The 21,638-nt window shown below is 67.2% G+C and overlaps 2 protein-coding genes across 6 annotated transcripts; one reads left to right on the top strand and one right to left on the bottom strand.

Annotated features, from left to right (window-relative positions):
- Positions 1 to 185: 185 nt before the first annotated feature.
- On the bottom strand, positions 186 to 12,711 carry ACTL6B (actin like 6B). Of its 3 annotated transcripts, none has more exons than XM_043503712.1 (14): positions 12,529 to 12,711; positions 9,440 to 9,517; positions 9,149 to 9,314; positions 8,114 to 8,214; positions 5,431 to 5,528; positions 4,990 to 5,084; positions 4,617 to 4,723; positions 4,352 to 4,441; positions 4,043 to 4,104; positions 3,783 to 3,897; positions 3,430 to 3,510; positions 3,063 to 3,158; positions 1,042 to 1,128; positions 186 to 826 (listed from the first exon to the last, which is right to left on the bottom strand). In XM_043503712.1, exons 1-14 carry the CDS (start codon positions 12,709 to 12,711, stop codon positions 746 to 748), a joined length of 1,440 nt encoding a protein of 479 aa, XP_043359647.1. In that variant the 3' UTR covers positions 186 to 745. The 3 variants fall into 3 exon arrangements, with proteins under 3 accessions (XP_043359647.1, XP_043359648.1, XP_038242110.1); XM_043503713.1 differs by lacking the exon at positions 12,529 to 12,711 and adding an exon at positions 12,183 to 12,269 and having other exon boundaries at positions 9,440 to 9,516; XM_038386182.2 differs by lacking the exon at positions 12,529 to 12,711 and adding an exon at positions 9,959 to 10,117 and having other exon boundaries at positions 9,440 to 9,516.
- GNB2 (G protein subunit beta 2) lies at positions 12,398 to 20,559 on the top strand. Of its 3 annotated transcripts, none has more exons than XM_038386214.2 (10): positions 12,398 to 12,535; positions 13,807 to 13,879; positions 14,206 to 14,244; positions 14,348 to 14,454; positions 14,903 to 14,966; positions 15,784 to 15,946; positions 16,103 to 16,169; positions 16,537 to 16,738; positions 17,290 to 17,506; positions 19,811 to 20,559. In XM_038386214.2, the coding sequence occupies exons 2-10, from the start codon at positions 13,823 to 13,825 to the stop codon at positions 19,915 to 19,917; spliced, it is 1,023 nt and encodes a 340-aa protein (XP_038242142.1). In that variant the 5' UTR covers positions 12,398 to 12,535; positions 13,807 to 13,822; the 3' UTR covers positions 19,918 to 20,559. The 3 variants fall into 3 exon arrangements, with proteins under 3 accessions (XP_038242142.1, XP_038242141.1, XP_043359659.1); XM_038386213.2 differs by having other exon boundaries at positions 12,483 to 12,867; XM_043503724.1 differs by lacking the exons at positions 12,398 to 12,535; positions 13,807 to 13,879 and adding an exon at positions 12,698 to 12,867.
- The last annotated feature ends 1,079 nt before the right edge of the window (positions 20,560 to 21,638 follow it).

Raw genomic sequence — 21,638 nt, 5'->3', positions numbered from 1 at the left:
GAGCGGGGGCTGGCGGGTTAGAGCGGGGGGCTGGGAGGCAGGACTCCTGGGTTCGATCCCTGGCTCCGGGAGGGGCTGGGGGGCTGGTGGGTTAGAGCCGGGGGGCGCTGGGAGCCCGGACGCCTGGGTTCCTTTCCCAGCCCTACGGCATTAGGAAGACACTGGACGGTTTTCTCCTTTTGGGACGTTTATTCCGAGCCGCCGTCTAGACGCCACGTTTGCACCCATGAAAATGAAGCAAGGCAATTAACGAAGCACGTAACGAGCTAGCGAGGGGCACGGGGGGGGGGGAATGGCACAGCGAATGGGGGGCTGTGACTGGGGGGGAGTAGGGAAAGAATGGGGGGGCTGTGTTCTCCCTCTGACCCACAGGGGCGCCCCCTGTCATGGGCCACCCCACAGTCCGAACTCAAGCCCCTCTACCACTAACAGCCCCACCGCCCCCCACCCCCGTGCTTTGCTTTAACCCCTGCCTATAAGGGAGTTAGAAAGCGGGGGAGGGTCGGGAGCCAGGACTCCTGGGTCCTCTCCCTGGCTCTGGGAGGGGAGTGGGGGGCTGGTGGGTTAGAGCGGGGGGGGGGGGCTGGGAGCCAGGACTCCTGGGTTCTCTCCCCAGTTCTGGGAGGGGAGGGGGTAATGATGAAAGGACATGGGATAAGGATGTGGAGGGGGGGCTTGGGGCGGGGACCCAGGGGGCAGGTGCCCGCGGGGACCCCAGCCCCACCGCCAGGGGGCGCCGGCTGCATCAGGGGCATTTCCGCTCCACGCACTGCTTCCCGCCCTCCTCGTACTCCTGCTTGGAGATCCACATCTGCTGGAAGGTGCCCTGGGGAGAAGAGACCAGGAGAGAACCCAGGAGTCCGGCTCCCAGCCCCCCCCCCCGCTCTAACCCCTCAGCCCCCCCTTCCCCTCCCACAGCCGGGGAGAGAACCCAGGAGTCCTGGCTCCCAGCCCCCCGCCCCGACTCACCAGTCCCCCCGTCCCCGCCCAGAGCCAGGGAGAGAACCCAGGCGTCCTGCCCGCCCCCCCGGGGTCACTCACTAGCGAGGCGAGGATGGACCCCCCAATCCAGGGGCTGAATCTCCGCTCCATGGTGCTGTTGCTGGCGATGAGTTTGAGGCGCATGCTCTGGGGGGACAGAGGGGGGGGGTGGGGAGAGGCCCCTGGCTGGCCAGCGCCGAGCGCACCCACGGGATCAGCCAGCAGGGGGCAGCACTGCACACACCCTCACCCCAACCCCCAAGAGCCCCTCTACGCACACCCCCCCCACAACCCCTTCACACACCCACACCCCCACAACCCCTCTGCACACACCCCCCCCACAACCCCTTCACACACCCACACCCCCAACAACCCCTCTGCACACACCCCCCCACAACCCCTTCACACACCCACACCCCCCACAACCCCTCTGCACACACCCCCCCCACAACCCCTTCACACACCCACACCCCCCACAACCCCTCTGCACACACCCCCCCACAACCCCTTCACACACCCACACCCCCAACAACCCCTCTGCACACACCCCCCCCACAACCCCTTCACACACCCACACCCCCCACAACCCCTCTGCACACACCCCCCACAACCCCTTCACACACCCACACCCCCCACAACCCCTCTGCACACACCCCCCCACAACCCCTTCACACACCCACACCCCCCACAACCCCTCTGCACACACCCCCCCCACAACCCCTTCACACACCCACACCCCCCACAACCCCTCTGCACACACCCCCCACAACCCCTTCACACACCCACACCCCCCACAACCCCGCTGCACACACCCCCCCACAACCCCTTCACACACCCACACCCCCAACAACCCCTCTGCACACACACCCCCCACAACCCCTTCACACACCCACACCCCCCACAACCCCTCTGCACACACACCCCCCCACCCCCCTCTGCACACACCCTCACCCCAACCCCCAAGAGCCCCTCTACGCACACCCCCCCCACAACCCCTCTGCACACACCCCCCCACAACCCCTTCACACACCCACACCCCCAACAACCCCTCTGCACACACACCCCCCACAACCCCTTCACACACCCACACCCCCCACAACCCCTCTGCACACACACCCCCCCCACCCCCCTCTGCACACACCCACACCCCCCACAACCCCTTCACACACCCACACCCCCCCACAACCCCTCTGCACACACACCCCCAACAACCCCTCTGCACACACCCCCCCACAACCCCTCTGTACACACACCCCCCCAACCCCTTCACACACCCACACCCCCAACAACCCCTCTGCACACACACACACACACCCCCAACCACCCCTCTGCACACACACACACCCACAACCCCTTCACACACCCACAACCCCTTCACACACCCACACACCCCCAACAACCCCTCTGCACACACCCCCCCCACAACCCCTTCACACACCCACACCCCCCAACCACCCCTCTGCACACACCCACACACCCAACCCCCAAGAGCCCCTCTACACACACCCCCCACAACCCCTTCACACACCCACACACCTCAACCCCCAAGAACCCCACTGCACACACACCCCCACACCCCCCACAACCCCTTCACACACCCACCCCCACACAACCCCCAAGAGCTCCTCTGCACACACACCCCCACACCCCCTTCACACACACACTCCCACAACCCTCAACAACCCCTCTTTACACACCCACACACCACAACCCCCAAGAGCCCCTCTACGCACACACACACATGCCCCACAACCCCCAACAACCCCTCTGCACACACACACACACTCCCAAGAGCCCCTCTGCACACACCCCCCCACAACCTCCAAAAGCCCCTTTACACACACACCCCACAACCCTTTCACACACCCACACAGCCCACACAACCCCTCTGCACACACAGACACCCCACAACCCCCAAGAGCCCCTCTACACACACCCCACAACCTTTCCACACACCCCCACAATCCCCAAGAACCCCTCCACACACACACCCCACAAGCCCTCTACACACACACCACAATCCCCAACAACCCCTCTACATACACACACACACCACAACCCCCCTCCACACACACACTCACGGGGGGCGTTTTCTGCGACAGTTCGCGGTTCAGCCGGTCGGTGAATCCCTGGAGCAGGGTGTTGCCCCCAGTTACAATGACGCTGCCATAGAGACCCTGAGAGTCACCGGGAGACGGTTAGTCCCGGGGACCCCTCACCCTTGGGCCCCCCTCCCCCGGCGCCCCCCCACGGGCTCCTCTCCCAGGGGCCCATCTACCCTGGCATCCCCCACCATGGGCCCATCTACCCCGGTGTCCCGCCTGCTGACCAGATCACCCTCCCCACAGGCCCAGCCAAGGGACTCCAGTTGCAGGGAGTCCCACAGGCCCTGAGGGCCCAGCCCCACACCCCACGGGGTGGGGGGAAGAACGAGGGGGGGCCACGAACCGGCCTGATGTCGATATCACACATGCCGATGCTGGTGGTCACCACGTGCCCGACGCCCAGCATGGTGTTACCGGAGAGACCCTGGAGAAGGGGACAGAATGGGGGGGCAAGCATTAATGGGGGGCCATTCTGCCCTGCCCCCGGATTCTCCCATCCCCAATATCACACCACCATCTCCTCCCAACCCCCAGCCCCACCCTGGACAAAGTGGGGAAACTGAGGCAGGGAACGATTAAAAAAAGACAGGGGTTCTGGAAATGGGGGCTGGTGGGTCAGAGCAAGGGGGGCTGGGAGCCAGGACTCCTGGGTTCTCTCCCCAGCTTTGGCCGGGACGGGCTGTGGGGGTGACCCACCTTGACGTTGGAGGGGTCGAAGAGCCCCTCGGGGATGCGCAGCCGCTCGGCCCCGTAGTCCGTGTTGTACCCGTTGGGCATCTCGTAGTGTACGGTGGGCATCTGGGCAGCCACCCTGCGGGGGGGAGGCAGAGAAGGGGCAGTGCCCCCACCCTGAGTGCCCAGCCCCCCTCCCTCTGGCAAAGCACTGGCCCCCCCTCCTCCCACCACCGTGCCAGAAGCTTCCCACCCCAGTGCGCCCCCCACCCTCCAGCACTCACTGCTCATCATATGGGGAGTCAGAGACCTGTAGCACTGAGGCCTGGAAATCCTGGATCACCTCCTGGGGGGGGAGAGTATATGGGGGTCAGTGATTTGGGGAGAGAACCCAGGAGTCCTGGCTCCCAGTTCCCCCTATTCGAACCCACCAGCCCCCACTCCCCTCCCCTCCCAGAGCTGGGGAGAGAACCCAGGAGTCCTGGCTCCCAGCCCCCCCTGCTCTAACCCACCAGCCTCTGCTCCCCTCCCAGAGCTGGGGAGAGAACCCAGGCGTCTGGCCCCCAGCCCCGCCCCCGCCCCCCCCAGCTCACATTGCAGGTGTAGTTGTGCCAGGACTTGGAGACCTGAGGCAGCTTCTCCTTCTTCTTCCAGTTGGGGGGGGCCCCCTCACGCACAGGGTCCTGGGGGGGGCAGAAAGATGGGGCAGGGGGGAGCCGTGAACCATTCCCCTCCCAGACCCCCCCACCTCCCCCCAATCCCCCCAGCCCGTCCCCCATCAACGCCCGCCTCCCCGGCTTCCTGGATTCCTGTTTTCCCCCAGCCCGCCGCCCCCCCTCACGAGGGACCCCCCCGCACCTTGGCAGCGATCATGTAGGGGGGCACGATCTCAATGTTCATCTCCTGGAAGAGCTCCCGGCACTGCATGGAGATGAAATCCCCGGCCAGCGGCGACTTCACGATCCCTGGAACCCCCCAGAGCCGGGAATGAACCCAGGAGTCCGGGCGCCCAACCCCGTCGCTGCCCACTCCCCTCCCAGAGCCGGGGAGAGAACCCAGGAGTCCTGGCTCCCAGCCCCCCCTGCTCTAACCCACCAGCCCCCACTCCCCTCCCAGAGCCGGGGAGAGAACCCAGGAGTCCTGGCTCCCAGCCCCCCCCTGCTCTGATCCACCAGCCCCAACTCCCCTGCCCGAGCCGGGCAGAGGACCCAGGCGTCCGGGCGGTGCCCACCTTGCTGCAGGATGTACCCGTCGTGCACAGGGATGGCCGTGGTGTGGGTGGCCCCGCTGTCCAGAACCAGCCCCGTGCTGCGCCCATTGGCAAAGCTGGGGGTGGGGGGGGTCAAGGGGGCAAGACGGTTCCTGGGTCTGTGGAACTCCCTGCCACTGGAGCAGGGCGACCGCCTCGGAGCGGCTCTCTGCCCCCCTCGCCGCTGCCTGTGCCCTACACGTGCCCCCCCAGTGCCCGAGGTGCCCGGCTGGACCCCATGCCCCTTTTTCTCCCAGCCCCCCAAATCTTCCCTATGGCCCCCCAGTCCCTGCCCAGCTCCCCCATCGCAGCCCCCATGTCCTCTCCAGCCTGCCACCCCCTCCCAGCCCCCCATGTCCTTTCCAGTTCTCCAGCCCCACAGATCTCCCTCCCCACCCCCAGCCCCCCGGCCCCCCAGGATACGCGGTGAGCACGGCGGTCTTGCAGAGGAAGAAGGCCGGGATGGCGTAATGCTCGAACATCAGCTCGGTCAGCTTCTCCCGCTTGGCCCGGGTGTTCCACTGCGGGGAGAGAGACCGGCCGTGGGGGCGCTGGGGGGCCAGGGCGGGATGTCGGGGGGCAAGGAGTGATGTAATGTCAGGGGGCGGGGGGGTGACGTGATGTCAGGGGGCACGGGGTGGATCAGGGTGATGTCGGGGTGCAGGAGGGTGGATCGGGGTGATGTCAGGGCACAGGAGGTGACATGATGTCGGGGGGCATGGGGTGGATCAGGGGGATGTCGGTGCAGGGGGTGATGTGATGTTGGGGATGCAGGGTGGATCAGGGTGATGTCACAGTGCAGGGGGGTGAGGTGATGTTGGGGTGCAGGGGGTGATGTGGTAGGGCACAGGGGGTAGATCAAAAGTGATGTCAGGGTGCGGGGGGATGTCGGGGCACAGGGGGAAGATCGGGGGGTTGTGATGGCATGGGGGGGTGACCTGATGTTAGGGGGCATGGGGTGGGTCAAAAGTGATGTCAGGGTGCAGGGGGTGACATGATGGGGTATGGGGGTGGATCAGTGGTGATGGGGTGCAGCAGGGATGTGATGGAGCAGGGGGGTGACGTGATGTCAGGGGGCATGGAATAGGTCGGGGGATGTCAGGGTGCAGGGGGGTGACATGATGTTGGGGCACAGGGGGCAGTTCAGAGGTGATGGGGTGCAGGCGGGTGACGATGTCAGGGTGCAGATTGGGGGGATGTAATGGCATGGGGGTGACGTGATGTCGGGGGGCATGGGGTGGATCGGGTGAATGTCAGGGTGCTTGGGGGCGACATGATGTTGGGGCACACAGGGTGGATCAGAGGTGATGGGGTGCAGGGGGTGACATGGTAGGGCACAGGGGGTGCATTGGGATGATGTCCAGGTGCAGGGGGATGTCGGGGCACAGGGGGTGGATCGGGGAGATGTGATGGCATGGGGGGTGACATGATGTCAGGGGGCATGGGGTGGATCAGAGGTGATGTCGGTGTGCGGGAGGTGACGGGATGGGGCACAGGGGGTGGATCAGAGGTGATGGGGTTCAGGGAGTGATGTGATGGGGCACAGGGGGTGGATCAGGGGTGATGTCCGGGTGCAGGGGGATGTCAGGGCACAGGGGGTGGATCGGGGGTAAGTGACAGCACGGGGGGGTGACATGATGTCGGGGGCCATGGGGTGGATCAGAGGTGATGTCAGGGTGCAGGGGGTGACGTGATGGGGCACAGGGTGTGGATCAGGGGTAACGTCCGGGTGCAGGGGGATGTCAGGGCACAAGGGGCAGATCAGGGGGATGTGATGGCACAGGGGGATGACGTGATGTCAGGGAGCATGGGGTGGATCAGAGGTGATATCGGGGTGCAGGGGGTGATGGGATGGGGCACAGGGGGTGGATCAGAGGTGATGGGATTCAGGGAGTGATGTGATGGGGCACAGGGGGTGGATCAGGGGTGATGTCTGGGTGCAGGGGGATGTCGGGGTGCAAGGGGCGGATCAGGGGGATGTGACGGCATGGGGGGATGATGTGATGTCGGGGGCACGGGGTGAATCAGAGGTGATGTCACGGTGCAGGGGGTGACGTGATGGGGCACAGGGGGTGGATCAGGGGTGATGTCAGGGTGCAGCGGGCGGATCAAGGGGATGTGATGGCACGGGGGGGTGATGTGATGTTGGGGGCACGGGATGGATCAGGGGTGATGTCACAGTGCACAGGAATGTCGGGGTGCAGGGGGCAGATTGGGGGTGATGTTGGGGTGCATGGGGCGGATTGGGGGATGTCAGGGTGCAGGGCGCAGATTGGGGGGATGTCAGGGTGCAGGTGGCGGATCAGGTCTCAGGGGGTGGATCGGGGAGATGTGATGGCATGGGGGGGGTGACGTGATGTCAGGAGGCGCGGGGGGATCAGAGGTGTTGTCGGGGTGCAGAGGGTGAGGTGATGGGGTACAGGGGGTGGATCAGGGGTGATAGAGTACAGGGGATGTCGGGGTGCAGTGGGTGGATCAGGAGGATGTAATGTCACGAGGGGGTGACGTGATGTTGGGGGGCGCCGGGGGAATCAGAGGTGATGGGATGCAGGGGGTGGATCGGGGGTGATGTTGGGGCTCAGGGGGCAGATTGGGGGATGTGACAGCACGGGGGGGTGATGTGATGTCGGGGGGCACGTGGGGATTAGAGGTGATGTCAGGGTGCAGGGGGTGATGTGATGGGGTACAGGGGGTGGATCAGGGGTGATGTCAGGGTGCAGGGGGATGTCGGGGTGCAGGGGACGGATTGGGGTGATGTTAGGGTACAGGGGGATGTTGGGGCACAGGGGTGGATCGGGTGTGATGTCTGGATGCAGGGGGATGTCAGGGTGCAGGGGACAGATCAGGGGTGATGTTGGGGTACAGGGGGATGTCGGGGCACAGGGGCGGATCAGGGAATGGGATGGCACGGGGGGGGTGACGTGATGTCGGGGGCGCGGGGGGGATCAGAGGTGATGTCAGGGTGCAGGGGGTGACGTGATGAGGTACAGGGGGTGGATCAGGGGTGATGTCCGGGTGCAGGGGGATGTCGGGGCACAGGGGCGGATCGGGGGATGGGACGGCATGGGGGGGTGACGTGATGTCGGAGGGCGCGGGGGGGACCTACCGGTGCCTCAGACATGAGCACGGGGTGCAGGCCGGGCTCCGACTTGACGTGTTTGCCGTAGGTATGGTCCAGGATGGCCTGGAAACAATCCCAGTCTTCGACTGGGGGGACAGCAGCATGGGGGGGGGCGAGGGAACAACACGGGGAGGGGGAGGGAGAGATACGGGGGTGGGGCTCGGTTAAGGTGGCACCAACCTGCTTCCCTCTAGCCCCCCTGCACCACGTGGGGTCACCCGTGAGGGTGGGGAAGCCACTGGGGGGGTGCCCATGGCAGTGCGTCCAGAAGCCATGAAGCGGCATGGAGGGGGGCAGGGAGGTAACGGGGGCCTGTGATGGGGGGCCCATGACAGGGGGGTAGCGGGGGGTCATGATGGGGGGCCCGTGGCAGCGGGGATAGCAGGGACCATGACGAGGGACCTGTGGCAGGGGGGTAGCGGGGGGTCATGATGGGGGGCCATGGCAGGTGGGGGGGTTGTGACGGGGGGCCCGTGGCAGGCAGGCAGCGGAGGATCATGACGGGGGGTAGCGGGGGCCCATGGCAGGAGGCCCGTGGCAGGCGGGTTGGGGGGGTCATGACGGGGTGTAGCGGGGGCCCATGGCGGGAGGCCCGTGGTGGGGGGGTAGTGTAAGTCAATGGCAGGGGGGTAGTGGGGACACATGGTGGGAGGCCCAAAGCAGGGAGGAAGCAGGGGGTCATGACGGGGGGCCTGTGGCAGGTGGATAAAGGGGGGTCATGATGGGGGGTAGCTGGGGCCCATGGCCGGAGGTCCGTGATGGGGGGCCTGTGGCGGGGGGTAGTGTAGGCCAATGTGGGGGGGTACCGGGGGCCCGTGGTGGGGGGCCCATAGCAGGGAGGTAGCAGGGGGTTGTGATGGGGGGCCCGTGGTAGGGGGGTAGCAGGGGGTTGTGATGGGGGGCCATGGCAGGGGGGTAGCGGGGGCCCATGGTGGGATGCCTGTAGCAGGGGGTTAGCGGGGGGGTACCGGGGGCCCATGGCGGGGGGCCCGTGGCGGGGCCCCGGGGCCAGACCCTCACTCATGCCGTTCTTCAGGGGCGACAGGACCTCGGTGTTCTCCCGCGGGACGTGCAGCGAGTTGGTGTCGATGTAATAAACCTTCCCCGGCTTCTTCTCCTTCTCCCCGTCCAGCTCCAGCGCCGCGTCCTCGGGGGCCAGCAGCCCCACCGTGGTGGGGAAATCCGCCTGCAACAGGGGGCGGGGGTGAGCCATGGGGCCTGTCCCCTCTGGGGGGCGCCGGCTCCCACCCTGCCACGGGGCAGGTTGAGGGGGGTTCCAGGGACCCCAAAAGGGGGGGGCTCTGGACGTACCTTGGGGCAGTCTTCTCCGGCGTAGCCAGCTCGGACTGAGAACGAGCCAATGTCAAAGACGAGCGCCCCCACCTCATCTGGGACAGAGAGAGAGAGAAACACTCAGCACCCACCACCGATGCGCCCACCTCTGGGGTGCGGTGGTGGGTGACCAGGGACCCCTCGCCCGGTGCCGTGATGCGCCCACCTCTGGGGCGGGGCAGTGAGTGATCCAGGGACCCCTTGCCCGGCGCCGAGATGCGCCCACCTCTGGGGCGGGGCAGTGAGTGATCCAGGGACCCCTTGCCCGGTGCCGCGATGAGCCCACCTCTGGGGTGGGGCGGTGGTGACCAGGGACCCCTCGCCCGGCGCCGAGATGCGCCCACCTCTGGGGTGGGGGGGCTGCAAGTGTTCAATGACCCAGATCAAGCTGACCCCCCCAACCCCCTCCTGCAGCACGGCACCCCCTGGGGGCTGCATGCTGCTGCTGCGATTTATGCCTGGAAATACAGGGGGGGGACATTAAAGGGGGCCCCTTACCTCCTCCATAGACCCCCCCACTCATCCTGGCTCCGCTGCGCCCCCTGCCCCGTGCGGCTCCTACGGGGGGAGGGTCCCGGGTGCAGGGGCGGCGTGGGTGTGGGGGGGGCGATTCAGCACCCAGGCGGCTGGACAGCGACCGTGGATGGGGGGGGCGATCTGTAGAGAGGGGCTGGGGGAGCTTTCATCCCAGCCAATCAGAGGCCTCACCCCCCTCCCCAGGCAGCCCCTGATTGGTCAATCGCGCAGACAATAAGTGGCAATCTGGGGTTTTCTTAAAGGGGCAGGGAAGGACGGCGGGCGGGGGGGGGATTTTTTTAGGGAGGGGGTCGGCTCTCAGGTAACAATCTCCCCCTGCTATGGGTTTGCCCTTCCCCTCCCAGAGCCGGGGAGAGAACCCAGGAGTCCTGGCTCCCAGCCCCCCCTGCTCTAACCCACCAGACCCCACCCCCCTCCCAGAGCCGGGAGAGAACCCAGGAGTCCTGGCTCCCAGCCCCCCCCTGCTCTAACCCACCAGCCCCCTCCTTCTATTCATTAACATTATCTAAACATCCCTCCCCACCCCCCCATCCATCCCCCATCCCATCCCCCACAATCCTCTATCCAACCCCCTCCATCTGCCCATCCCGCCCCACACCCCCATCTATCCGTTCCCCTCCGTCCGCCGGTCCCACCCCCTCTATCTATCTCCCGAGCCCTTTATACCCCCCCTTTTCATACCTGTCTCCCTTTTCAGTCCCACCCCCTCTCCCCCCACTTCCATACCCTGGATTATTTCAAACCAGAAAAACCCTAAATTCCCCTAGACTGGGGGCAGATACCGAGCTGGTGGGTGTAGGAATTTAACAGTGGGAGCCAGGACTCCTGGGTTCTCTCCCCGGCTCTGGGAGGGGAGTGGGGGGCTGGGGGGTTTGAGCAGGGGGGGCTGGGAGCCAGGATTCCTGGGTTCTCTTCCCGGCTCTGGGAGAGGAGTGTGGGGCTGGTGGGTTAGAGCAGGGGGGAGGCCTGGGAGCCAGGACTCCTGGGTTCTCTGTAGATCTGTCCCTGTGGTTTGCACTATCAGTGTCAGCCCCCGCGGGGGCGTGTATGTGCGGGAGAATTGACCAGCCCTCCCCGCACTTGGTGGTAGAAGCAGCTGCTGATGGTGGATGGGCAGGGGAGGGGTCCCCCAATCCCTTCCCCCCCCCACCGCCATTGGCTGCGATCACCGCGCGGTCACACAGCTGGGGGCTGCTGCTCCGGCTCCGTCCCTCCCCTCCGCGCGGGGAGTAACGGGGGGGCTACTCCCCCTGGCCAGCAGTTTGGGGGGGGGCTGCAGCAGGTAACCCGCCCCTTCTCTTGCTGGGGAGATAGATACGAGATGCTTGTTCCGATGGGGGCGGGTGGGTGGAGTCGGGGGTGGGGCTGGGAGCCAGGACTCCTGGGTTCTCTCCCCGGCTCTGGGAGGGGAGCGGGGGCTGGTGGTTAGAGCAGGGGGGACTGGGAGCCAGGACTCCTGGGTTCTCTCCCCGGCTCTGGGAGGGGAGCGGGGGCTGGTGGTTAGAGCAGGGGGGGCTGGGAGCCAGGACTCCTGGGTTCTCTCCCCGGCTCTGGGAGGGGAGCGGGGGGCTGGTGGTTAGAGCAGGGGGGGCTGGGAGCCAGGACTCCTGGGTTCTCTCCCCAGGTCTGGGAGGGGAGCGGGGGGCTGGTGGTTAGAGCAGGGGGGGCTCGGAGCCAGGACTCCTGGGTTCTCTCCCCAGCTCTGGGAGGGGAGCGGGGGGCTGGTGGTTAGAGCAGGGGGGGCTGGGAGCCAGGACTCCTGGGTTCTCTCCCCAGCTCTGGGATGTGGAAAGTTCCTTGGTGAAAAGGTGCCCCAGTGATGGCTGGGACGTGACTATTTCAGGGACTTGGTATAGCCCAGCTCCCCCTGCCGTTTTCGATGGTGTAGTCGGAGCCCACGCACTCCCCCTTCGCAATTGGTACAACCCACTTTCCGGGATGGTATCTCCCATCCCTACCCCTCTGTGCCCACCCCCGGAAGTGAATTGGTATCTCCCATGCCTACTTCCTTCCCTCCTCACATCTGCAAGATGGTCTCTCCCTTCCCCCCCAGGAAAAGAGATGTCTCCTATCCATGGTCCCCCTACCCCGGTCTGTGAGATAATCCTGCCCTCCCCCTCAGAAAGCGACTTGGTATCTCCCGCCCTTAGGTTTCCCCCCCCCCATCCTGTCTGGGAGATCTCACCCTGTTTCCCCAGAGAGTTGGTATCTGCCATTCTCTATCTTCCCCGATTTGGGCATTGGTATCACCCTGCACCCCCAGGAATTGAGTTGGTTTCTCCTATTCCTAGCCACCCCCCTCCCGGGTAAATGGTCTTCCCATCCTCCGGGGAAATTAGTTGGTATCTACCAAAGCAAGCCCCGCCCCTTATTGTACATGGTATCACTCCCCCCTTCCCAGGAAGTGAGTTGGTATCTGCCATGGCGAGCTCCATCCTATAGGGCAGATGGTGTCATCCTGTCCCCTGGAAGTGAGTTGGTATGTGCCACTGAGAGGGCCCGCCCAGATGGTGGCTAATGTCCCCCTCGACCCCGCAAGTGAGTTGGTATCTCCCATCGGAACGCGGGATAGCTGGTCTCGGTCTTGGAGGAAGTGACTTGGTATCGCCCTCGCCCCCCGGAAGTGAGGTGGTCCCGCCCACACAGTGATTCCCCCCCGCACGCTGGGCACTTGCTCTGTCCCGGGCTCTGGGCGCGGTCGCCGGCAGCCGCATCACCGGGGCGGGCAGGCGGCGAACGGGCGGGGGGGGGGCGGATCCCTCCGCCGCTGAGTTCCGGCTCGCGCAGCGAGACTAGGCCCGAGCGGATCCTTCCGCCCAGGGGAGCGGCCCGTAAACGAGTCCCCCGGCCCCGGAACGAGGCTGCGCCAGGTACGGGGGGGGCAGAAGGGGGGGGACCCCCCAGCCCCGCGCACTCCCGACCTGCAGCCCCTGGTAGCGCAGCTGGTGGGCTGGGGGCTCGGACGCCTGGGTTCTCTGCCCGGCTCGGGGGGACTCGGACGCCTGGGTTCTCTGCCCGGCTCGGGGGGGGGAGGGGGGCTCGGACGCCTGGGTTCTCTGCCCGGCTCGGGGGGGGCTCGGACGCCTGGGTTCTCTGCCCGGCTCGGGGGGGGGGGAGAGGGGGGCTCGGACGCCTGGGTTCTCTGCCCGGCTCGGGGGGGGGGGAGAGGGGGGCTCGGACGCCTGGGTTCTCTGCCCGGCTCGGGGGGGGGGGGAGAGGGGGGCTCGGACGCCTGGGTTCTCTGCCCGGCTCGGGGGGGGCTCGGACGCCTGGGTTCTCTGCCCGGCGCGGGGGGGGGGAGAGGGGGGCTCGGACGCCTGGGTTCTCTGCCCGGCTCGGGGGGGGCTCGGACGCCTGGGTTATCTGCCCGGCTCGGGGGGGGGGAGAGGGGGGCTCGGACGCCTGGGTTCTCTGCCCGGCTCGGGGGGGGGGAGAGGGGGGCTCGGACGCCTGGGTTCTCTGCCCGGCTCGGGGGGGGCGGGGAGAGGGGGGCTCGGACGCCTGGGTTCTCTGCCCGGCTCGGGGGGGGCGGGGAGAGGGGGGCTCGGACGCCTGGGTTCTCTGCCCGGCTCGGGGGGGGCGGGGAGAGGGGGGCGCGGACGCCTGGGTTCTCTGCCCGGCTCGGGGGGGGCGGGGAGAGGGGGGCTCGGACGCCTGGGTTCTCTGCCCGGCTCGGGGGGGGGGGGAGAGGGGGGCTCGGACGCCTGGGTTCTCTGCCCGGCTCGAGGGGGGGAGAGGGGGGCTCGGACGCCTGGGTTCTCTGCCCGGCTCGGGGGGTCCGGGCTCCTGCTAACCCCCCTCCCCCGCAGGGTCCCGGCCGCGGCCATGAGCGAGCTGGAGCAGCTGCGGCAGGAGGCGGAGCAGCTGCGCATCCAGATCCGGGTGAGTGGGGGGGGCGTGGAGCCCCCCCGAGTGCGGAACCCAGGAGTCCGGGCCGCCAGCCCCTCCCCCGCTACCTCCCCCCTGCGCTTGTGGCTGTTTGTGTCCCAGAAAGGGCCGGGGGGGGGAACAACGCCCCCTGCTGTCTGCATCTGGGGGGGCTGGGAGCTCGGACTCCTGGGTTCTCTCCCCGGCTCCGGGCGGGGGGGCTGGTGGGTCGGAGCAGGGGGGGCTGGGACCCCGGACGCCTGGGTTCTCTCCCAGGCTGGGGGAGGAGGTTTGGGCTGTTCGGCTTTTAACCCGGTGTCTCTCCCCCCGCCCCCCCCCAGGACGCGAGGAAGTCATGTGGCGACTCCACTCTGAGCCAGGTGAGCGATGCTGAGCTGTGGCATCTGCCCCATTGCTGGGGTCCCTCCCCGCCCCTCCCCCTGTTACTCTGCCCCTCACCTGTCTACCCCCCCTCCTCCCCAGATCACAGCCGGGATGGACCCCGTGGGGCGGATCCAGATGCGGACGCGACGCACCCTCCGGGGCCACCTGGCAAAAATCTACGCCATGCACTGGGGCACCGACTCCAGGTGAGAGCTCGCCCCGACACGCCCACCTCTGGGGCGGGGCAGCCGGGGACCCCTCGCCCGGCGCCCCGACACGCCCACCTCTGGGGCGGGGCAGCCGGGGACCCCTCGCCCGGCGCCCCGACACGCCCACCTCTGGGGCGGGGTTCAGGTGTTTCAGGCCCTGAAGTAATCTAGGATCTTTTATCCCATTGGCCAGGGAGCAGCTTTGGTTTTGATTGGCCAGGACTCCGGGGTTCCCATCCCATTCCTGGCCCTGGGGAAGACTGGAAGTGGAGTCTCCTAAATTAGAAGCATCTGGGTTCATAGCTGCTCAGTGGGGCCAGCCCTGTCTCGGTGGGGGGGAGAGCCCCCCCTGCTGAGGACCCACAGCAGGGCAGTGGGGCAAGCCTGCCTGCGGGGGGCAGCCCTCTGGGCCCCGCTGCGCTCACACGGGGTCTCTCCCCCCTAGGCTGCTGGTCAGCGCCTCGCAGGATGGGAAACTCATCATCTGGGACAGTTACACCACGAATAAGGTGAGGGGGGCAGGCCCGATCCTGGGGTGGGGGGAGAGGGGGCCCCGGGGGGCAGCTGCTCGTTCACTCACCAGCCCAGCGCCTCCTGCTGGTCAGTCTGGGAATTAACTCAATTCCAGCACTCGGAGCGCCCCCCACTGTCCGGTGTCTCGCCTGCCCCAGTGCCCCTTTCCCTGGGGAGCTGCCTCAGCAGGACCCCCCACACTCTGGGTCTCCCCTCCCAGGGGAACCCCCAACCCTCTAAGCCCACCTTGCCTCAGTGGCTATGGCCAGTCATCATCCAGCCCCCATTCCTGGGGCAGATGCAGTCCATGATGGCCACTCATCACTGGCAAGGGGGTGGGACCAGCTGCTCCCCCAGTACCCCCTTAGGCCTTAAACAAGGCATCAGCCATGGGAGTGGCCAGACTGGAGCCCCCCCCAGCTCCTCTTTGCCCTTCCCCGGCTAGAGTGAGCCGCACCCGGCTCCTCCCCGAGCCCTTATCACAGGGCCAGGTGTGGCCTGATTGGGGCGGGGCCCCACCTGTGGGTACTTCCCCCAATCAGCCCGGCGTCCTCCACCGGAGCCAGGTAACTGCCAGGCTACACCGGGGCGGATGGGCCCACGGGGGGGTGGGGAGGAGCCGGCAGGCGGGCGGCCGGGGCAGATGGGCCCGGGGGCAGGCGGGCGGCCGGGGCAGATGGGCCCGGGGGCAGGTAGCAGGAGGAGGCTGGGGCAGATGGGCCCGGGGGCAGGCGGGAGGCCGGGGCAGATGGGCCCGGGGGCAGGTAGCAGGAGGAGGCTGGGGCAGATGGGCCCACCTTTCCCTTCCCCCAGGTCCACGCCATCCCGCTGCGCTCCTCCTGGGTCATGACCTGTGCCTACGCCCCGTCAGGGAACTACGTGGCTTGCGGGGGCCTGGACAACATCTGCTCCATCTACAGCCTGAAAACCCGGGAGGGGAACGTGCGTGTGAGCCGGGAGCTGCCGGGCCACACGGGTGAGCGCCCGGGCGCCGGGGTTTACTCCCGCCTCGGGGAGGGGACGGGGGTCTGGTGGTTACAGCGCGGGGGCTGGGAGCCCGGATACTTGGGTTCCCTCCCCGGCCGGCGCCCCGGCCCCGAGCTAATCAGCATCTTGCCGTCCCCCCCGAAAGGTTACCTCTCCTGCTGCCGCTTCCTCGATGACAATCAGATCATCACCAGCTCCGGGGACACGACCTGGTGAGTGCCCCCCCTGCCCCCCCCTGAGCCGTGGGCCCCCTTCCTTCCTCTGGGCCCTGTGCTCTGGGGGTGCCAGGATCTGCTTCCTAGAAGCACACGGTGGGGGGGGAAAGGGGGGGCTGGTATAGGGGGCAGGGCTCGGGGTGGAGCCTGCAGGTGGGGTCCACAGGGTTCTAGGGGGGCGGGGGGTGGAGCCAGTGGGATGGGGCGGATCTGGAGAGTGGGGCCAGCAAGGCAGGGGGCAGAGCCGGTGGCTGGGGCAGGGGGCGGAGCCGGTAGTTGGGGCCTGCTGGGTGGGGCTGGAGGACAGGGGTGGGGCCAGGGGCGGAGCCAGTGGGTGTCCCAGCCTCTCCCCCGCCCCCCCCAGCGCGCTGTGGGACATCGAGACGGGGCAGCAGACGACGACGTTCGGGGGGCACAGTGGGGACGTGATGAGCCTGTCGCTGGCCCCCGACGCCCGGAGCTTCGTGTCCGGCGCGTGCGACGCCTCCATCAAACTGTGGGACGTGCGGGACAGTATGTGCCGGCAGACGTTCACCGGGCACGAGTCGGACATCAACGCCGTGTGTGTGAGTGTCCAGGACCCCCGCGGGACCCCCCAATTCCCCCGCAGGACCCCCAAGCCCCCTCAAACACCTCCACCCACACACAGACGTTCACCGGGCACGAGTCAGACATCAACGCCCTGTGTGTGAGTGTCCGGGACCCCCCAGAATTCCCCTTGACCGTCCCAGGGAACCTGTGTGTGTGTGTGTGTGTGTGTGAGAGACCCCTGCTCCCCAACCCCCCGCATATCCACCGAGCTTCTCATGACCCCCCCCCCCCAGCGCCCCCCATGGGACACAGACACACACCCTGCAGCATCCCACCACAGGTGGGAACATGAACCCCATTTTAGAAATCCCACCCATCTTGGGGGAGGAGCTGGGAGCCAGGACTCCTGGGTTCTTTCCCCGGCTCTGGGAGGGGGAGGGGACTGAGGGGTTAGAGCCCGGGGGCGGGGGCTGGAAGCCCGGACTCCTGGGTTCTCTCCCTGGCTCTGAGAGGGGAAGGGGGCTGAGGGGTGAGAGCAGGGGGAGCCAGATTCCTGGGTTCCCTGACGCCCCCCCTCCCTGCCCAGTTCTTCCCCAACGGGAACGCCTTCACCACGGGCTCCGACGACGCCACCTGCCGGCTCTTCGACCTGCGGGCCGACCAGGAGCTCATGCTCTACTCGCACGACAACATCATCTGTGGCATCACCTCGGTGGCGTTCTCCAAGAGCGGGCGCCTCCTGCTGGCCGGCTACGACGACTTCAACTGCAACATCTGGGACGCCATGAAAGGCGACCGCGCAGGTCAGCGCTGGCAGCCAGGACGCCTGGGTTCTCTCCCCGGCTCTGAGAGGGGGGTGGGGGCTGGTGGGTGAGAGCAGGGGGGGCTGGGAGCCAGGACGCCTGGGTTCTCTCCCCGGGGCTGGTGGGTGAGAGCAGGGGGGGCTGGGAGCCAGGACGCCTGGGTTCTCTCCCCGGGGCTGGTGGGTGAGAGCAGGGGGGGCTGGGAGCCAGGACGCCTGGGTTCTCTCCCCGGGGGTGGGGGGTGAGAGCAGGGGGGGCTGGGAGCCAGGACGCCTGGGTTCTCTCCCCGGGGCTGGTGGGTGAGAGCAGGGGGGCTGGGAGCCAGGAGGCCTGGGTTCTCTCCCAGCTCTGAGAGAGGAGGGGGGTTGGGAGCCAGGACGCCTGGGTTCTCTCCCTGGCTCTGAGAGGGGGGTGGGGGCTGGTGGGTGAGAGCAGGGGGGGCTGGAGCCAAGACGCCTGGGTTCTCTTCCCGGGGCTGGTGGGTGAGAGCAGGGGGGCTGGGAGCCAGGACTCCTGGGTTCTCTCCCCGGCTCTGAGAGGGGAAGAGAGGCTGAGGGGTTAGAGCAGGGGGGGCTGGGAGCCAGGACGCCTGGGTTCTCTCCCAGCTCTGAGAGAGGAGGGGGGTTGGGAGCCAGGACGCCTGGGTTCTCTCCCTGGCTCTGAGAGGGGAGTGGGGGCTGGTGGGTGAGAGCAGGGGGGGCTGGAGCCAAGACGCCTGGGTTCTCTTCCCGGGGCTGGTGGGTGAGAGCAGGGGGGCTGGGAGCCAGGACGCCTGGGTTCTCTCCCCGGGGCTGGTGGGTGAGAGCAGGGGGGGCTGGGAGCCAGGACGCCTGGGTTCTCTCCCCGGGGCTGGTGGGTGAGAGCAGGGGGGCTGGGAGCCAGGAGGCCTGGGTTCTCTCCCAGCTCTGAGAGAGGAGGGGGGTTGGGAGCCAGGACGCCTGGGTTCTCTCCCTGGCTCTGAGAGGGGGGTGGGGGCTGGTGGGTGAGAGCAGGGGGGGCTGGGAGCCAGGACGCCTGGGTTCTCTCCCCGGGGCTGGTGGGTGAGAGCGGGGGGGGCTGGGAGCCAGGACGCCTGGGTTCTCTCCCCGGGGCTGGTGGGTGAGAGCAGGGGGGGCTGGGAGCCAGGACGCCTGGGTTCTCTCCCCGGGGCTGGTGGGTGAGAGCAGGGGGGCTGGGAGCCAGGAGGCCTGGGTTCTCTCCCAGCTCTGAGAGAGGAGGGGGGTTGGGAGCCAGGACACCTGGGTTCTCTCCCTGGCTCTGAGAGGGGGGTGGGGGCTGGTGGGTGAGAGCAGGGGGGGCTGGAGCCAAGACGCCTGGGTTCTCTTCCCGGGGCTGGTGGGTGAGAGCAGGGGGCTGGGAGCCAGGACTCCTGGGTTCTCTCCCCGGCTCTGAGAGGGGAAGAGAGGCTGAGGGGTTAGAGCAGGGGGGGCTGGGAGCCAGGACGCCTGGGTTCTCTCCCAGCTCTGAGAGAGGAGGGGGGTTGGGAGCCAGGACGCCTGGGTTCTCTCCCTGGCTCTGAGAGGGGAGTGGGGGCTGGTGGGTGAGAGCAGGGGGGGCTGGAGCCAAGACGCCTGGGTTCTCTTCCCGGGGCTGGTGGGTGAGAGCAGGGGGGCTGGGAGCCAGGACGCCTGGGTTCTCTCCCCGGGGCTGGTGGGTGAGAGCAGGGGGGGCTGGGAGCCAGGACGCCTGGGTTCTCTCCCCGGGGCTGGTGGGTGAGAGCAGGGGGGCTGGGAGCCAGGAGGCCTGGGTTCTCTCCCAGCTCTGAGAGAGGAGGGGGGTTGGGAGCCAGGACGCCTGGGTTCTCTCCCTGGCTCTGAGAGGGGGGTGGGGGCTGGTGGGTGAGAGCAGGGGGGGCTGGAGCCAAGACGCCTGGGTTCTCTTCCCGGGGCTGGTGGGTGAGAGCAGGGGGGCTGGGAGCCAGGACTCCTGGGTTCTCTCCCCGGCTCTGAGAGGGGAAGAGAGGCTGAGGGGTTAGAGCAGGGGGGGCTGGGAGCCAGGACGCCTGGGTTCTCTCCCAGCTCTGAGAGAGGAGGGGGGTTGGGAGCCAGGACGCCTGGGTTCTCTCCCTGGCTCTGAGAGGGGAGTGGGGGCTGGTGGGTGAGAGCAGGGGGGGCTGGAGCCAAGACGCCTGGGTTCTCTTCCCGGGGCTGGTGGGTGAGAGCAGGGGGGCTGGGAGCCAGGACTCCTGGGTTCTCTCCCCGGCTCTGAGAGGGGAGGAGAGGCTAAGGGGTTAGAGCAGGGGGGGCTGGGAGCCAGGACGCCTGGGTTCTCCCGGGCTGGCCTCACCCCCGTCTCCTCCCGCAGGGGTCCTGGCTGGCCACGACAACCGCGTGAGCTGCCTGGGGGTGACGGACGACGGGATGGCCGTAGCCACCGGCTCCTGGGACAGCTTCCTGAAAATCTGGAACTAGCCCCTTTCTGCCCCACACCCTGGGGGCGTGGCTGCCTCTGGCCCCACCCACAGCTGGGAGGGGGCGTGGCTGTAGCCCCTCTGGGCCCCTCCCCTTTTAATTTCTGCCAATTTTTTTTTCTTCTCCTGATTGAAAGGAAGGAAAAGGGGCCTGCTGAGGGGGCGGGACCTGTGTCCAGCAGTGACTTTTCACCTGGGGGTGGGGCATGAGGTGATTGACAGCTGGAGCAGGGTACTGTCTGCTGTAGGAGAGAAGAGGGGAAGGTTGCACCCCAATTATCCTGCCCCCTAGTACGCCCTCCCCCATGGTCCCAAGGCTCTCTGGGAGGGAGAAGTGGCTGATCTGCCCAGCCCACGCTGTGCACCCAGGCTCCTGTAGCCCCTCCCACACACCTGGATGGGGGGAGAGAGCAGGTTAGTTGGGGGGCCCCTGAAGAGAGGTGGGATATCAGGGTAGATGGGCCCTTGACTCTGAGGCAAAGGAAGGGCAAAGCTAGACATGGTGGGGCCTCCTGTCCTGCCCCCTCCCTCCCCGCCCCCCCCAGGGGCTTCTCTCCCACCCTGTTTGTGGGGGGGGGGGGGCTGTTCTTTGCTGGGGTGTTTGTAGCTGGCTCCTGGTGCCGCATAAAACGACCAAAACCAACAACCTGCCTCCCTGTTGTTACTGGGGGTCAGGGCGGAGGGTTAGAGCAGTGGGGGGGGGGGGGCTGGGAGCCAGGATGCCTGGGTTCTCTCCCTAGCTCTGGGAGGCAGAATTCCTGGGTTCTCTCTGGGGCTTGGGGGGGGAGAACTGTGGGGTTAAATACCCCTAGTCCCCTTGTGGCCCCTGCCCTGAAAGGGGTGGGGCTTGTAACTCACCACACCCCTCCCCCTTTATAACTGGTCTTTAGGGGGTGGTCCCTGCTCCTGCCCCAGCCTGTGCTCAGCCCTCTGCCCCAGAGATCAGTATATTATGGGGTGGGGTTGCCAGGTGTCCAGTCAGTACAGTTGACTGGACACTCCATGTCCGGTTGGCTGCAGTAACTGGCCTCCGCCGGGGGGTGGGGGGGGGGGGGCGCAAGCCGAGTGGCTGCCCCATGGAGGAGCTGCTTCCAGACCCAGCTGGTGGTGTCCCAGCAGCCCCCCCTCCCCAGCACCCAGAGTTAGGGGGGAGGGAATCACCTCCCCACCAGCCCAGCCTCTTGGTGCTGGGGAAAGAACTGAGGAGACTGGGGCACTGGAGCCTGGTGTCCTTGCGCAGCCGGGGGCAAGACTCCAGGCGTATGGCTGTGGGGGCGGGTAGGGCATGAACCTAGGCATCCTGATTTCAGCCCCTCCGCTGCTGCCAAAGCACATTCAGGGATTGGCCGGTGCCCCCCAAGTCCTTGGTGTAGGGGGGTTTACACTGTGCTACCCCTGCCTGCCAGAGACCAGTGCAAATCTGTGCCCAGTTTGTCACTGAGAGCATGGGGTGGAGGGGAGTCCTGGCTGTCAGGCCCCTGTGGAGAGGGGCTGGGGAAAACTGCCCAACCTCCTACTAATACTTAGCAAGGGAGGCAGACATTGTGGCAGGGCCCCCCCTTTCCTGGTGCGGGACCTCGCTTCCTTAAATTCTAGCACGGTTGGGGCCATGTAAACAGATTTCGGAGCTGCTCATGCTGCCACGCCAGGCAGCCCCACGCTTCAGGGTGGGGGGGGTCCCCGCATAGGCACCCCTTGCATCCATCCCCTGAGCACTGGTTT

This window comes from Dermochelys coriacea, chromosome 28 (genome assembly GCF_009764565.3).
Source record: "Dermochelys coriacea isolate rDerCor1 chromosome 28, rDerCor1.pri.v4, whole genome shotgun sequence".
Lineage (NCBI taxonomy): Eukaryota > Metazoa > Chordata > Testudines > Dermochelyidae > Dermochelys > Dermochelys coriacea.
Note: the sequence above shows the minus strand (reverse complement) of the source record. Positions and strands in the feature narration are given on the sequence as shown.

Bases quoted from the DNA above. Each gene is read 5' to 3' on its own strand.
- ACTL6B (XM_043503712.1), bottom strand. From the start codon at position 12,711: ATGCGGCTGCCGGCGACCGCGCCCAGAGCCCGGGACAGAGCAAGTGCC. The intron at 8,215-9,148 runs GTGAGGGTCTGG...CTGTCCCCCCAG, and splicing joins GCCCCTGAAGAACGGCATGA to TCGAAGACTGGGATTGTTTC. The intron at 4,442-4,616 runs GTGCGGGGGGGT...TGCCCCCCCCAG, and splicing joins CCTACATGATCGCTGCCAAG to GACCCTGTGCGTGAGGGGGC.
- GNB2 (XM_038386214.2), top strand. From the start codon at position 13,823: ATGAGCGAGCTGGAGCAGCTGCGGCAGGAGGCGGAGCAGCTGCGCATC. The intron at 15,947-16,102 runs GTGAGCGCCCGG...CCCCCCCGAAAG, and splicing joins GGAGCTGCCGGGCCACACGG to GTTACCTCTCCTGCTGCCGC. The intron at 16,170-16,536 runs GTGAGTGCCCCC...CGCCCCCCCCAG, and splicing joins AGCTCCGGGGACACGACCTG to CGCGCTGTGGGACATCGAGA.